Source organism: Vombatus ursinus, unplaced genomic scaffold (assembly GCF_900497805.2).
Source record: "Vombatus ursinus unplaced genomic scaffold, bare-nosed wombat genome assembly UNPS02014812.1, whole genome shotgun sequence".
NCBI classification, from domain to species: domain Eukaryota; kingdom Metazoa; phylum Chordata; class Mammalia; order Diprotodontia; family Vombatidae; genus Vombatus; species Vombatus ursinus.
Window position 1 is genome coordinate 26,455,874 of NW_020954590.1, and position 17,847 is coordinate 26,473,720.

At 37.2% G+C, this 17,847-nt stretch overlaps 1 protein-coding gene across 4 annotated transcripts in view; it reads right to left on the reverse strand.

Annotated features, from left to right (window-relative positions):
- LOC114053693 (interleukin-7-like) overlaps window positions 1-17,847 on the reverse strand; it is a 55,481-nt gene that overhangs the window by 15,371 nt on the left and 22,263 nt on the right. For all 4 annotated transcript variants that reach the window (XM_027876814.1, XM_027876815.1, XM_027876813.1 and 1 more), the window contains exons 3-4: window positions 8,500-8,580; window positions 6,969-7,106 (exon numbers count right to left, since the gene is read on the reverse strand). In XM_027876814.1, coding sequence (XP_027732615.1) covers window positions 6,969-7,106; window positions 8,500-8,580 — 219 coding nt within the window. The remainder of the gene's footprint in view (window positions 1-6,968; window positions 7,107-8,499; window positions 8,581-17,847) is intronic.

Here is a 17,847-nt window from a genome sequence, read left to right on the forward strand (position 1 = left end):
ATCATAAATTCACAGGTCTATATCCTCCTTGGCATAGAATGAACTGCATTCTTGAATGTTGAAAGAACTAGAGGATGGAGCTGCTTGGCCACTATCAGTGATATCTGAAAGATTACAGAAAAAAGGAGAGTTATCACAGAAGTAGGAAGGCCAAATTTTTTTTTTATTTTAAAAGATGGATAGAGAATTGAATCTGTATATTGTAGACATGGAGTTAGATTTTGATTACTAAGAAAAGTCTAGAATATGTTATTAATGAGATGGTTGGTTTTCATACACACACAGACACAGACACAGACCCACACACACATATATGTATGTATTAAGAAGTTCCATTCCCCAATGGATAGGTGGTCCAAGAATATGAACAAATAGTTCTTAAAAAGAAAAAAATCATAAACAATAAACAGTCATATGGAAGATTGCCCCAAATCACTAGTGACAAGAGAAATAACTATCAAAACAACCCTGAGGTTTTGCCTCTTGCAGCAAAGTTAACATAACTTGGGCATAATCAAAGTTACAAGGGCTGTGGAAAGATAGACACATTGGTGGAGCAGCAAATTGGTCCAAATCATTTCTGAAAACAATTTAGTATTATGCTAAGAAAGTGACTAATACCCTCTGAACCAAAAAGATCCTGCTATGCCTATATTTCAAAAAGGTCAAATACTGAAAGGTTCTATATATGCCAACATAATCATAGCAGCACTTTTTGCATTGGCACAAAACTGGAAACAAAGCAAACATAAATTTATAAAATAAATTGTTGTTCCAAATGTAATGGGATATAACTGCAACTTAAAAAATGATGAATATGAAAAACTCAGAAAAGCATGAGTAGACATATGAACTGATGCAAACTAAAGAATGCAGATGTGAAAAATAATATGCATGACACCACTGCTAATGTAGGTGGAAAGAACAGAGGAAAAAAGGAAGTTGAATGCTGGGTAATTGTAATGATTAAGGTTGATCCTGAAGAAGAGATGAGAAAACATTACTCCTTCTCCTCTTTGCAAAGGGCGGATAGGCCTAGAACATATAATACACTGTTAGACTTGGTCAACGTGCTGATGGGTTTGCTGAACTGATTTTTTTTCTCTTTGTTTTTTGCTCTTTGTTACAAGGCATGATTTTCTGAGAAGGGAGGAGGAGGGAAATTTTTTTGGGAAAAGGTGATATAAATAATTAAAAAAATAAAGAGATGTTTAGAGATGTTGAGAAAAAGAAGGGGTGATCATAAAGATCTATCATGTTTAACATTTTTATTTAAAGTTTTAGTTCAAAATTCTATCTTTTCCTCCCTCCCTCCATCCCCTTCCCCCTCCCTTCGACAGTAAGCAATCAGATATAGGTTATACATGTGAAATTACATAAAACATTTGCATGCAAGTCATGTTGTACAGAATGACTTGAATAAAAGGAAAAAAAGGAAAGAAAGTGAAAGTCTGTATTCAAACAATATTAGTTGTTTCTCTGGAAGGTGGATAGCATGCTTCATCATTAGTCCTTTGGGATTGTCTTAGATCATTGTATTGCTGAGAATAGCTAAGTCATTCACAGTTCTTCATCAAACAATATTGCTGTTACTGTGTACAATGTTCTGGTTCTGTTCACTTCACTATGCATCAGTTCGTGTAAGTCTTTCCAGGTTTTTCTGAAATCATTGTGCTTGTCATTTCTTACAGCCCAATAATATTCCATTACAATTATATACCACAGCTTGTTTAGCCATTCCCCACTTTATGGGCATCCCTTTGATTTCCAATTCTTAGCTACCACAAAGAGAGCTTCAATAAATAATTTTGTACAAATAGGTCCTTTTCCTTTTTTTCTGGATGTATTTGGAATATAGACTTAGCAGTGGTATCACTGGATCAAAGGGTATACACAGTTTTAGAGTCCTTTAGCCATAGCTCCAAATTGCTCTCCAAAATGATTGGATCAGTTCACAACTCCACAAACAATGCATTAGTTTCCGAGTTTTTCCACATCCCACTTATTTTTTAGGATTATTCTATTTCCAATTAAATTTTAATCTCTCTTTCCATTGTCCATTACTGAATGTAATTTTTATTGCATTATCATCTGAAAAGATGCATTTACTATTCCTGCTTTTCTGCATTTGGTTGTGAGTTTTCTGTATCATAATACATGGTCAGTTTTTGTGTAGGTGCCATGACCTACTGAGAAAAGGGTATATTCTTTTCTATTCTTGTTCAGTTTTCTCCAGAGAGCTATTATATCTAACTTTTCCAGAATTTTATTCATATCCTTAACTTCTTTCTTGTTTATTTTTTTGGTTTGATTTATCTAGTTCTGAGAGGAGAAAGTTGAGGTCTCCCACTAGTATATTTTTATTATCCATTTCCTCCTTTAACTAATTTAATTTCTTCAAAAATTTAGATGGTATACCATTTGTTGCATATATATTTAGTACTGATATGACTTCATTGTCTATGGTACCTTTCAGCAAGATATAGTTTCCTTCTTTATCTCTTTTAATTAGATCTGTTTTTGCTTTTGCTTTGTTTGAAATCATGATTGCTACTCCTGCTTTCTTTGCTTCAGCTAAAGCATAATGAATTCTGCTCCAGTCTTTTATATTTACCCTGTATCTCTCTGTTTCAAATATGTTTCTTGTAAACAACATATTGTAGGATTCTGGTTTTTAATCCATTCTGCTGTCATCTTCTGTTTCATAGGTGAGTTCATCCCATTCACCTTTATAGTTATGATAACTGTGTATTTCCCTTTGTGCTATTTTATGCTTGTTTATCCCCCTCTCTCTTATCCCCCCACCTTTCCCTCTTTCCCCAGCGTCTTACTTCTGATCACTCTCTTCCCCAATATATACTCCCTTTTATCAGTCCCTCTTCCACCTTCTATTATGACTATGCTTTTTTTTTAACTTCCTTAGAGGGTAAGATCATTTTCTATATTCAACTGAGTATATATGTTATTCCCTCTTTGAATCGGTTTTGATGAGAGTAAGGTTTAAGCTTTGCCCATCACCCCTCCTCCCCATCTTTCCCTCCATTATAATATCTGCTTCACGCCTCTTTTATGTGGGATAATTTACCCCATTCAATTTCCCTCCTCCTTCTTCCAGTGCAATTTTCTTTTTTACCCCTTTATTTTTTTTTGTGGTATCATCCTATCAAAGTCATCTTATATCCACACCCTCTGTCTATATATACTCCTTATAATTGTTCTTATAGTAATAAAGTTCTTAAGAGTTACAAATATTATCTTGCCATATAGAAATATAAACAGTTTCATCTTATTGAATTTCTTATATTTTCTCTTGTTTCTTTTTTACCTTTTTATGTTTCCTTTGAGTCTTGTATTTGGAGGTCAGATTTTTTATTCAGTTCTGGTCTTTTAATTAGGAATGCATGAAAGTCCTCTATTTCATTAAATGCCCATTTTTTCTCCCAAAAGATTATATTCAGTTTTGCTGGGTAAGTGATTCTTGGTCGTAATCCTAACTCCTTTGCCTTCTATTATATCATATTCCAAGCTTTGTGATTCTTTAATGTGGAAGCTGCCAAATTCTGCATAATCCTGGCTGTAGCTCCTCTATATTTGAACTGTTTCTTTTTGGCTGCTTGCAGTACTTTTCTCCTTGAACTGTGAGCTTGGGAATTTGGCCATGATGTTTCTGGAAGTTTTCATTTTGGAATCTCTTTCAGGTGGTGATTAGTGAATTCTTTCAATCTCTATTTTGCCTTTTTGTTGTAATATATCAGGGCCGTTTGATAATTTCTTGAGAGAGATTTTCCTGGCTTTTCTTTTATCATGTCTTTCAGGTAGTACAGTAATTCTTATATTATCTCTCCTGGATCTATTTTCTAGGTCAGTTGAAATTTCAAATTTTCTTTTTTTTAAACTTTTTAATTTTTTTAATTACAGCTTGATTTCTCATAGAGTCATTAGCTTTCATTTGATCAATTCTAATTTTTGAGGAATTATTTTCTTCAGTGAGCTTTTATACTTCTTTTACATTTGACCAGTTTTATTTTTTAGGGAGTTACTTTCCTTGGTAAATTTTTGTATTTATTTTTCCATGCTATTGACTCCTTTTTTTCATGATTCTCTTGCATTACTCTCATTTCTTTTCCCAATGTTTCTTCTATGTTTCTAATTTGCTTTTAAAAATCCTTTTTAAGCTCCTCCACGAATTATTTTTGGGCCTAAGACCAAATTACATTTTCTTTGAGGTTTCACATGTAGTCATTTTGACACTATTATTCTCTTCTAAAGTTATGCTTTGGTCCTCCCTGTCACCATAATAACTTTCTATAGTCAAGTTCTTTTTTTTGTTGTTGTTCATTTTTTCTGCCTTTTTTGTGACTTGGTGTTTTCATGTGAGAATTGGACTCTGGTCCCACATTGTCCAAAGCTTTTTGTGCTTGGGCTCAGGGTCTTACAGCTGGCTTTCACTGGGCGTCAGGGCATAGCTGTTTGCTTTCACTGGAGGGTAGCAGGTTACCTTTCTAGCTTGTACTGGGGGTTGGAGCCTACCTGTTGGCCTCCCCTGGCTGTGGGGTTTAGCCACTGGCCTGCCCATGGATGGGGCCTTTCTGTTGGGTTGCTATGGAAACAGGGTCTCTCTGCTAGCAGGCCCCAGGGGTGGGGTCTTGCTGTTGGCTAGCCTTGGGGCAGGGCTTCATTTGGGGTCAATGGGATGTGTGCTGGGGGTGGGGCTGCTGGGATGAGGCCTTGTTGTGCTGACCAGACTGCTCGCCTACCCAGGGGACTGCTGATCTGGCAGGGCCTCCTCAGTGGACTGCCCCAGGCTTGGAGCCCTGCTGCAGGCCCCCTGCTGCTCCTGGACTTTGCTCCCCTCACACCCCAATGACACCAATCCTTCTTGATGTGCCAGCAAGCTTCCTCCCTGCTCCTAGATCAATTCTGAGGTGACTTTCTAATTGTTTAGAGGGGAATTTGGGAGTGCTTCAGAGGGTTCCTTCCTCACTCTGTCACCTTGGCACTAAAAGTCAGTCTTGTGTTTTTCTTGTGGAAAACATGAAGAGGTATGGGTTACATGATATATAATTAGATGGACAGAACTGGTTTAATGGCCAGGTCCAAAGAACAGTTATCAATCATTCCATAACTTGCAGGAAATCTCCAGTGTTCAAGTAATCTGTACTTAGCCTTCTGTTATTTAATATTTATTTATTTATTTATTTATCATATATTTATTTATTTATTATTTATTTATTTAATATCAATCATTTAGAAAATATCATAGATATCATTCTTTATCACATTTACAGACAAAGCAAAACTAGGAGGACAGTTAACACTATGACAGTCAGGATTTGAAAATATCTTGACAAGCTAGATCATGGTGATGAATCAAATGAGATGAAATTTTTAATAGGGATAAATATGAAGTCTTACATTTATTTTCAAGAAATTGACTTCATAAGAACAAGATGGAAATTAGTCTGGATAAGATCTGAGGGTTTTAGTGGATTGGAATGAGTCATTGTTGAGATTTGGCAGCCAAAAAACGCCTAGGTGAATTTTGGCTTGATGACCTGAGACAAAGCTTCCAGTAATAAGGAAGTGGCAGTCAAATTCTACTCTGTCCTTGTCACAAGGTATCTGGCGTACTCTATCAAGTTCTTAAACCACTGTTTAGAAAGGACATTCATCAGCTGAAGGCCACCCAGAGGAAGACTATCAGTGTGGCGTAGGGCCTCAAATCCATCACATATGAGGATCTGCTGAAGGAAATAAAGGTGAAGCAAAGGCTTGGGGGTGGGGTAGGGTGGGCCATGACAGCTGCCTTCAAGATCTTGGGGGAAGAGAGATTAGACTTGTTCTGTTTTGCCCTAGAAAGCAGAACTACCAAAAAGTGGAAAGATGGGTTGACTAAAGGGGAGGAAAATGCAAAGAGGTACAATTAAAATTGATATCAATAAGAAACTTTCTAATAATAAGCTCTCTGAAGGCTGAATGGGCTGCCCCTTTAGGTTTCCAGTGACTGCAGGTGCAGTCACTGGAACAAATACTGTACAATTCACTTGAGTGGGTTTGTGTTGGGAATTCTTTTTTGAATATGGGTTGGAGTAGATGACCTCTATGATAACCTCCAACACTGAAAATCCATGATTCTGCGAATCTGCTATATATTCATATCTCAGGACAGGTAGGATGGAAGTACAAGGACAAAGAATGTGCCAACACAATAAAATCTTTCCTATGATTTTACATTAACTATTACCTGAGCTCAGATAATGCCAGTTAAAATACACACAGTAAAATATTTTCATGCCATCTTTGTTGTCTTCACATCAAAATCTTTATCTAACATACCCTGATCATGTTACAGAGGAGTTATAGTTTTCTGAAACTTGAAATGTGAAAACATTCCTTAAAAAGTTTAAAACAATGGGAAAAGAGTATCAAAAGTTGTGGGCGAGTTGTACTAAGTAATATGAGGGTAGTAAAGAGGAGTAAATGAGATTAGTGCCAAAGAAGCATTTAGGAAATCAAGAAAAATGAATTCTATCCATACTTAGCTTATGAATACTAAAAATAAGGAAAATAGGCACGCATACACTATCTCTTCCAAATGCCATCTAAATGTGCATTTAAAAGTATTTTAGGTTGCTTGATATGTAATAATTAATCACTAAACTTAGTTAAATTATAGATGTATTATAGCATCAGTTATAATTACTAAACTTAGTTAAATGTATTGTAGAATCAATTATAATGTATTATTGAATGAACTGAGCATGTTGTAGTGAATAGAATGCTGGATTGGGAATTAGAATGACTTGGGTTCAAATCCTGACCCTGCCACTTATTAGCTGATTCCAAGCCAGCATTCTATTCACTACATCACATTCGTTGAGCAAGTGTCTCAGATCTAGAGTACGGCAGCGTTCTATCACTGAGGGGCAGTTTCTTTTGTTGATAAAAAGAGATATCACTCAACTTACCTCATCACATTTGCATCCCTTCAGCATCTCTAATGCATGATGTGAATACGCTTCTAAGTAACCATTAAAGTTCTCACTGATATTAGCCTTCACAAGTTGCTTCAATTTACATGTCACATGAACTATAAACATAACTTCCTATTAAAGAGAAAATGGAGAAGTTCTGTCATTCACCTTCAGTCCTCAGAAGTTATTAGCTCCGCTAAAGATTTTGAAGCCCAAAGCTGTAGCAATTAGTGATGGCTTTCTCCCACTTTTATTCTTTACTCCACTAAAACTTGTAACTTGTAAAACTTCCTGTTCAGTAGACAGCAGCAAGCAGTCCTTCCAAATTGATTTAATAATTACACAATACTTAAACAAATTTTTCAGTATTAAGTTTTCCTAAGTCAAAGTATTGTTGATTAATCTGAGTCATCAAATGATAGGGTTATTAATTTTTAAAACACTAGAGTCAAAAGAAGACCTTGGGAAGCAGTAACAGTATGAGATGCATTTTTCTGTTTACTGGATTGGAATTCCTCTCTTCTTACTGTCCTCCAAGTAAGTAGCTTCAGTCTTCTCCTCCCATTTCTAAGTTCCCTAAGATACAGGTAGTGATCTTCCAATAATCAAGTAATAATGCAAATCTACTGTAAATGAGATTGTTGAAAATTTTAATCAGGTACCTTTACCAAAAAAAAGATGTATATAGATGTAGATCTTACACAGGATTTATGAAGTGAACTCAGCAATGCTGATTTAAAAAAAAAAACACTTTACAAAAAATGAGTACTTAAAAAAACAGATCTTTGGAAGTTTATCACTTTTGGAAGTAATATCACTATTATACCAACTAGAGGAGATGGTGGTTTAAAGGTTAACTGATGTTAGAGAAAAGTTTTTAAAAGCAGGCATCTGAGTTGTACTCATGAAATCTGTGTGTTCATGCATAGGAAGCTATAATATTATTATTAATAACAATGATAATAATAACAACAACAAACTTGAAGGACTGCAAAACACTTTACCTATATTATCTTATTTGAACCTCACAACAACTCTGTGAGGTAGGTGCTATATTATCCCCATTTTATTGATGAGGAAACAGATTGAGAGAGGTTAAGTGACTTGTCCTGGGTCACACGGCTTGTAAGTGTAAGAGGGAGGATTTCAATCCATATTTTCCTGACTCCAAGTCCAGTAAATACTCTATCTGCCATACCATGCTGCTCTCACAAGTATTGTCCTATACAATCTAAAGTATAAGACACATGCTTCCTTGTTGGTATTTTCAAATGAAACACTGTAACTTGAGATACAGTAAAATTTCTACCCAGTCAATACAAGACTACTGATAAAGTAGAACTATAAAATAAGTCTAACCTACATTTAGACAGAATTGTAGGAATTATATGTCTAAGACGATAAATTCCATAAGGCTTACTAAACAAATTGCCTGATAAGGCTAATGTTAAAAATATAAGCTAAAGAAGAAGTCTCTAGAGGACTAAATCAGAAGGACATATAAACTCTGAAAAAAATTATTTACCTTATTATCATCACATGTATGATTTTTTAATGAACTATATTCTTTATTCGAGCAATTGCTAGCAGTATCTGTCATTTTCTCCTGTAACAAATCATTCAGAAATGGCATGGTTAACCTGGAAAATCTTTGATTTATAGCAGCTGTAAAATAACAATTTATAACTGATTTTGAAATGATAACTTTCAGGAAAACATTTAGCAAAAACCTAATATGCAGGTATATAATGAAACAATAATTTGGGTGAAACATGAGACAAGGTGCCTATCTTGGTGGTTTATCAGTGAGATAGAGATATGGAGGTTTTAAATTTTAGACTCAAGACTGAAAGAATCTTTGGTCACCACATACATCTCTGTGCCACGAACTTTCAAACTGTAATTATGGGAAAACAGAATTAGAATTAAAGGACTTCCTGCCAATGAAAGTCGTTGAGCAAGGATCTGGTGGATTACTTCTCTGGCATCTGTTTAAAAAAAGGAGCGAATTATTTGTCTGGGATGTAGGAGTATACATATGAATGATTTTGTTGTCATATCTTCACTTATAAAGGGGGTGGTTTAAAAAAAACAGGCTTAAAATGAAGAAAAGATTGGTAGGAATGTCAAATTAAGTCAACAGACATTTAAGGGCCTACTAGGACCAGGCATTGTTCTAAGTAATGGGGACACAAAGAAACACAAAAAAATAGTCTTCTGATCTCAATGAGCTCACAGCCTAATGAGGGAGGCAACATGCAAATAATTATGCACAAATAAGATACAGGTTAAATCAAAGATAATAACTAATAGCACATATCTCATGCTTTAAATTTACAAAGTGCTTTACATATATTAAGTCATTTGATCCTCACAACAATCCATTTTACAAAATAGAAAACTGAGGCTGAAAGGTTACATGGCTTGCCCACAGTTACATAGATAGTTGAATATCTAGATAGTATTTGAACTCAGGTCTTCCTGACTGCAGATTCTAGGTTCTATCTACTATGCCACCTAACCGCCCCACAGAAGGAAGGCACTGACGGTTATAGAGATAGTAGGAAGAATTTTATTTGAAGCAATGACTTATGGGGTTGTATGTTCTCTGTCCAGCAAACTGGACACATTTCCATTGTGACAGACTACTGGGCAGAGCTCCTGGGGGCTGGGCTTCTGCAGAATTCTATTCAATTTGACAAATATGATTAAGTACTTACTATGAACTAAGTATGATGTTAGATGCAAGGAATATAAAGACAAAAATGAAACATTCCCTGATCTGAAATAGCTTACTTACTCATGCACTGAAAATGAGGTTTGGCAATGTATACAACATGTACATATAAGGTAAATACGTTATCATTTGTGAAATCAGAGAACTACAAAATCTGAACACTGGAATAGGGGTCAGAGGCCTTCTTGAAAACACTTAATTGAACAGTTCCCTCAAGGGGTCATGCACCTATTGCTAAAGACTTCCAAGAAAGGAGAATTACAGAAGTAGTCTATTCCAATTCTGGATAGTTCTAATTGTTAGGAAGTTTTTTGTTACATTACTCCTGAAGGAAGCGGGAGCACAAATAATTGTCATTAAGGTTGGAGGAGAGGATAATGGAAATCTTCATGAATGAGTCTTGCCCTCTGATCATACCCTCCGTTTCTGATCCTTCACCTCTTTTTCCAATGCTTCCTTCTCTATAGCATACAAAGATGTTCAGATTTCCCTGATCCTTAGGACAAAAAATAATCCTATGTTTCTCCTCCTTTTTCACATCCAAACCCCTATAAAAAGATGCTTACACATATTATCTCTACTTCCATACCTTTTAATCATATCTTGATCCTTTCCAATCTAACTTCCAACATGAAACTGGTATTTTTGAGACTACTAGTAGCCTTTTCATAGTCTTCATCTTTCTTAATCTGAGAGACACTCTTGGCCAATCCCTCCTAGTGTATGTGTGCGGGAGAGAAAGAGACAGAGAGAGAGAGAGACAGAGAGAGACAGAGAGAGAGAAAGAGACACACAGAGAGAGAGAGAGAGAGAGAGAAGCAGTGAGGTTTCCCTTCCTGTTTTTACCATTCCTTTTCAGTTGTTTTTCTGTTGAATCCTCATCCTGCCTCCTCTGTCTGGGCATATCCTACTGGGTTCTGGGACCTATTATTTCCTCTCCTCTCCTTTCCTCTCTATACAGATCACTCCCAAATCTAGATATTCACTACTCATATCTCTCTAAGCTTCAATCCTCTATCATCAACTAGTATCTGGACAATGCCACCTGAATAATCCATATCAACCAATCAAAGTCTACACATTGAGCTCAGAGAGATGTGAGTACTGGATATCTAAATTTGGGAGTGATCTGTATAGAAATGAGGGAGAGGAGAGGAAATAATAGGTTAATAAGCACAAATATGTACAAAGTAGTTGAACACAGGCATCTCAAACACAAAATTTCTAAAAGAGATTGTGGTTTTCTCTCTGAAACTTAATCCTTTTGCAAATGTTTCTATTGGTCTACCTGTTTTCAGTATCTCCCCTTTCCAATCCACATTCCACATGGTTGATAAATTGATATTGCTAAAGGACAGGTCTGACCATGTCACTCTCCTTATCAAGAGACTTCAGTGGCCCTCTATTGCCTCTAGTATAAAATACAAATTTTTCTTTGACATTGAAAACCCTTCACAATATAACTTCAACCTATCTATCCAGATTAATTGCATATTGCTTGCTCCCATTCACATACTCTCCATCCCAGTTAAACTTACATGGCATTTCATTTCATCCTCTGCGTTTGCAAGAGAGTTTTCTCTCCTGCCTCTCATGGAATCAATAGGTTCCTTCCAAGCACAGCTTAGATTCCTTCTCCTATAGAAGGCCTTTCCTGATTCCTTCCTCTGCACACTTTCTAGTATTTTCTGACCTTACAAAATGACTCTGTATTTCCTTTTATATATTGTATATACTTATCTGAGTACAACCTGTTTTTCCTCAGTAGAATATAAACTTATTTAGGCAGATCCCATTTTGTTTTAGGCTTTGTATCCTCAGCACTGAACACAGTGCCTGGCATATAGTAGGTGTTCAATAAATGTTTGAAGAATTTTGAGTTGTAGAGATAGTGCCTGAGATTAAGAAAGATAAGCATTCTAAAAGACAAAATTGAGGATTAGCATATGCAAATATTGTAGTCCATTCTGGCTGGAGCATGAAGTGCATAGAGGGCATTCATGTGTATTTTCACATGTAATATAATTTCAACTTGTAGGTTGAAATAAGATTATGGAAGACCTTATATGCCAGTCTGAATTGTTTACATTTTATCCTAAAGATACTGTGATTCCACTAAAGATTTGTGTGTAGAGGAGTGACATGGTCAGACTTGAGCTTTAGGAAAATAATTTTGGGTGATAGATAATTTTGTGTGATGAACAGTTTAGAGAGAAGAGAGACTTGAAGCAGAGAGACTAATTAGTAGGTTGTTACATTAGTCAAAGAGATGATAAAAGCCTGCCCTAGGGCTGCTAGGTGGCGCAGTGGATAGAGCACGGGCCCTGCAGTCAGGAGAACCTGAGTTGAAATCTGGCCTCAGACACATAACACTAGCTGTGTGACCCTGGGCAAGTCACTTAACACTGAAAAAAAAAAACTTAAAAAAAAAGAGTCTGCACTAGACAGTTAGCAGTGTGAGTGGACAGTAGGGGATGGGTGTGAGAGATGTTTCAGAGTAAGAACTAATATGGTGAGGCAATATCAGATTGCAGATAGGGAAGGAAGGGAAGAATCTAATTTAACTATAAAATTATAGCCTTATATCACTGAGAGGAATATTTAGGATTGTGTTAGTCTAGATGGCCACTGAGGTCTGTCTTCTCTTTCTCTCTCTCTCTCCATAGACAAATACACACACACATTTATATATATATATATATGTATATATATATATGTATATATGTATACACACATATATATTCAGTCTTCTGTGCAGAGATAATTAAATCTATTGGAATTGATAAAATAGCTAACCAAGGGAAAGAGCCTATAAAGGTAAGGTGGTTCAAGAAAAGCCTTACAGAATCACAGACTCTAAGAGGTAAGAGGGACCTTAGCAGTCACCTAGTCCAACAAGTAGCTTAACAAGAATCTTTTGTGTAGTGTATCTGATTATAGTCATCTGGATTTTGCTTGAAGACCTCCTCCAGTGAGGTGGAATCCACTACTTGCTGAAGCAATCTATTTCACTTTTAGGTAGCTCTAATTATTAAGATCATCCTTATATCAAGCCTAACTATGCTTCTTTCAAACATCCACCCATTGCTACTAGCTCTTTTCTCTAGGGACATAGAGAATGATACCTCCCCCACCCATAATAGCTTATCATATACTTGAAGAGAGTTCTCATTTCTTTCATAAGTCTTTTCTTCTTTAGTTTCTTCAACTGACCTTCATCTTACAGGATCTTAGGACTTTTCAAAATCCTTTTCATCCTGTTGTGGACACCTTTCAGTATGAGTGACCTCCCTAAAATGTGTGGTTCAAAACTGAACAAAGCACTTCAGAAGTCATCTGCCCAGGGTAGAGTACAGTGGAACTACTATGTTCCTAATTCTGGATAGTGTAGTCCAAGATGGCATTAACCATGTTGACAGCTATGTGACACCATACATATTGAGCTTAAAATCCACCAGGAAATTGCTTGTTTAGCTACACTTCCCCTATTGTTCACTGCTGAGATTTATTTTTGAATTCCAAGGAAAACTTGTGAGCCCCCTTACCTTTTAGATACAATTTCCATTTTTGCATTCTGGTTTTCTTTAGCAAAATAATGTCAATATTGCTCTGGTTCAGTTCTTCTAACAGAATTTTCATTTGTTGATCATTGGACAAAAAGGTAGATTAACAAATAATTTGTTGTTTATAGATGACCCCTAAGCTGTGGTTTTTAGCACCCTCTGATCTTTTTTTTTTTGCCACTCTATCCTTGTTATTAGAGCAACTAACCTACTGCTGATGACCCTCTCTGAATCTAGTCTTGATTTCAGACAGTAGTCTGTTGCTGGGACCATATTCAAAGTTTTTTCACATTAGTAGAGCCTGCCAGAGCTTTTGCTATGTTGGCATAGCCTTTGAGAATATAGGGTTATTTCTAAACCATGATGAGTCACTGGATTTTGTGAAGGAATACTATTCCCAGTTAACCAGTTTTTATGTAGCACTTTACAATTTACAAAGTATTTTCTCCTAGTAACTCTGGGAGGTTGGAAACCAATAATAAGTATTAATCAACATGTATTTATTAAGTGCCTATTATGTGGTAGGTATTACATAAGAAGCTGTAGATATGAAAATAAAAACGAAGAGGTTCCTTTCCTCAAAGACTGGGTGCTGCAACACATATGCATCTAAGAATACGGAAATACATACACAAAGTAAGGTAATTTTTTTTTTTTTGGTGAGAGGCACTGGCATCTGGGGAGATCAGAAAAGATTTCATGTAGAAGGTGGTACTTGAATTAAGTTTTAAAAGAACCTAATGATTCTAAGAGGCAGAGATAACAGAGGAATATCTTCCAGAGATGCAGTCTATATAATCTGTGCAAGAGAATGGAGATGGGGGAGGTAGAATGTTCTGTGTTAGGAACATCAAGAATGCCAATTTGGCTAGTTAATAGGGTGCATGGAGGAGGCTTGATTAAAGGAATTGGGTATGTTTAACCTTGAGAAGTGAAGCCTCAAGAAGGACATGATAGATGTCTTCAAGTGCTCAAAGGGCTATCACATAGAGAAGGGATTAGATATGATTTGGTTGTAGAGGTAGAACTAGGAACAATAAGCGGGCCAACTTTTGGCTACATGTCATGAAAATGAACTGAAATGCCTCAGTAGGCTCTGGGTTCTATCCTCTGAAGGTCAGCAAGTGAAGGCTGGATGACCCTTTGTGAGGTATGTTATTGTGGGGATTCCTTTGGTGAATGGCTGCTGAGGAAACTTTCATCTCTCAAATTCTGTGATTCTCTGTGATTCTTAGTTGAGGATGACTGAGGCTGTGAACCTGAATGACTATAAGGGTGGTGTTGTCTTTGATATCAATAAAGAAGATAAGGAGTTTGGAGGAGAAAATGCGTTTGATTTTTGGATGCATTTTGTTTGAGATGCTTAGGGCCATTCAGTTTGAAATAAGTAGTTGGTTATATGGGACTAGAATTCAAGAGGAAGCCTAAGGCTGGATTGAGGAGTAATGTGCATTGATATAGTAATGAAATGAAACCCATGGAAGCTGATGGAAAAAGGGGGGAGAGGGGAAGAGCGGAGAAAGAGAGGGAGAGAGAGAGGGAGAGAGAGGGGGAGAGAGAGAGGGAGAGAGAGGGGGAGAGAGGGGGAGAGACAGAGAGAGAGAGAGAGAGAGAGAGAGAGAGAGAGAGAGAGAGAGAGAAAGACAGACAGACAGAGACAGAGAGACAGAGACAGAGAGAGAGATATTGATTCCTGGGACAATACTTCATCAGATCCATTCACATGGTCACTCCCTGCAATAGATAGAGCAGTGTTATCAAACACAAATAGGAAGAGGTTGGAGGGGACCAAACAATACATAAGGATCCTTGCAATCATATAGTGACTTAGCAAATCATAAGTTAAGGTAATCTATATTGTTTATTTTATTTATTATGTTAAATATTTCCCAATAATATTTTAATCTGATTTGGCCAACTGGCCATGTTTGTTACCCTCTGGTGTAGATCACAACCCAGCCACACCTTCTCATCCTATTCATTCCTGTCTTCCTATACATCCTCCACAAAAGTTCTACCTAAAGAAGAAGGTGGGAGGTCTTCTTCTAGGTCATTTAACATGTCTTTTACTAGTGTGACACTTGTGTCCATTTGCTCCCCCCCTCTTTTTTTTTGATGAGGCAGCTAGGGTTAAGTGACTTGCCCAGGGTCACACAGCTAGTGAGTGTTATGTGTCTGAGGCCGGATTTGAACTCGGGTCCTCCTGATTCCAGGGCCAGTGCTCTATCCTCTGCATTTGCCCTCTTTTACTACGACTGCCCCATCTCCTTTTCTAAGAATACATTTCCTTAATAATTTTTTTGCTACTCTTGGTATTAATCAATCAAGACAATTTATTAAGTTCCAATTATGTGTCAGAGACTGTGCTGAACGCTACGGCTACAAAGACAAAAACAAATCTCTCCAAGAACTTACATTCTAATGCAAGTAATCACCGACCACATGCTGCAGCAGCCTACTTGCCACTTTCATACATTTTTTCCATTGAGTCATTCACAAGGTTTGCTTCCTTGAAGACTGTGACATATCTTGATTCACAGTCACAGCATCACTGAGAACATCACTAGGAAAACAACTTAACATGCAAGTTGGGGGGGAAAAGTAGTTATTCTTTGACTGATTGATTCTATTACCACCCCTCCCCAACTCCCATAGTGGAAGCAGTCACAGAAAGCACAAAGGTATGCTACGAAGTGTGAAAAATTTGTTGATTGAATTAGAAGGGGTGTTAGAGGACTGGCAGGCTGAAAATTGGTCAGATCCATCAAGACCTAGCTAAGCCTGCAAGCCCTGGAGTCATTTGACATGATTTCAGAGTTTAAGAGTATCCAGCCTCAAGGTAGCTTTGTGGGGTGAGTTTTTGTCGAGCTGTTGTTTTTGAGTTGTTTTAGTCATGTCCAACTATTTGTGACTCCATTTGGGGTTTTCTTGGCAAAGATCCAGAAATGGTCTGCCTTTTTCTTCTCCAGCTCATTTTACAGATGAAGAAACTGGGGCAAACAGGATTAAGTGACTTTCCCAGGGTCACACAGCTACCAAGTGTCTGAGGCCATATTTATATTTGAACTCAGGAAGAGAGGTCTTCCTGATTCCAGGCTTGGCACTCTATCCACTGTGCCACCTAGCTGCCCTTAGAATGAGATCCCTGAACTTATATGAGAGGACACTGGAGGATGGGAGATGCCCTCCACCTAATCTGACATAACATTTAGCAATGGATCTACATATACAGTAGGAGACATACCATCCAGCACTGTGAGAGTTTATGAATTTGAGTAATCCCAGGAAGCAGCCAGCAGCTTCACAAAAGATACACACTCTTTAGACAGACACAAACATCGAAAGGCAGGGACTCAAGGGAGGTACTATATTGAAGGACTATGATCCCTTAGCAGTAGAGAAAAGAGTGTCATAAGAGAAAAATGATACCTCAGAGCCATGAGTCACCCTGGATAATAGGCTCCCTATGTGTGCCTCACTACCACTCTAAGTTTGTGCCCATTCTTCTCATGAGCATTGTGTATATTTGTGAGACAATACATCCCAGATTTATGGGAGAATATTTTGCAATGATTTTTATTATGCCATCTTATTAAGTGACCTTGCTTGGAGCTACTTTGAATTTTCCAACAGACTATCAAAGGTAATCTCATCAGCAAGGGCTTGTGAGCTGTAGTTAGTAGCCACTTTTGGGGTGCCCAGGTGAGGAACTCAGCAATCAGAAGGGAAGGTCCCCAGGGTGGAGACAATTCCAGTGGGGAGAAGGCTGCTAGCCATGATGCGGAAAGGTCTGGCCTGTTATCCTGGCCTAAAAGACCCTGCTCCTGCCTTAGTATCTATCTAATTCTTCCCCTCCTTTGAGGTCTAATTCAAGTCCTATCTGTTCCATAAAGTCTAATTATCTTGTGCACTTAAAAAAAAACACCAGAAACCAAAAAACTTTGAACATGTATACATTTTATTTATTCAGTTCCCAGTGGTAGAAGCCCTGTCCTACACCAAATACACATGGTGCAGTTAATACTCAGTAAGTATTTGTTGAACGAAAGCAAACAATGCCTCTACTCTTGTGCAAATTACAGTTGATATCAATACTTATAGTATAAAAAAATCCCCTACTACATTTAAAAAATAGCCTTTAATGTTTAACCCTGTTCAAGATGTAGAAATTTCACTTATAGTAACATTATCCAGGCTTTTAGAAGAAGGAAGAATAGAACTTCCTTCACAACCCAAAGTATAGATGATTATCCAGCTTTGATTTAAGACTTCCCCCGAGTCAGAGCCTACTACTTTCTGAGGCAGCCCATTCCACTTCTGCAGTGCTCTCATTGTTAGCAAACTGTCCATGTTGACAAAAACAAAGACTCTTTTTCTGTAACTTTTATTCTGAGCCGAGGGGTCAATAGGCTCAAGTCTAATCCCTTTTCCAGATGAAAGCTGCTCTAGTACTTAAAGACATACATTTATTAAGTACCTACTATGTGCTAGGCACTGAGGTGTGTGTGTGTGTGTGTGTCTGTCTGTCTATCTATCTATCTATCTATCTATCTATCTATCTATCTATCTATCT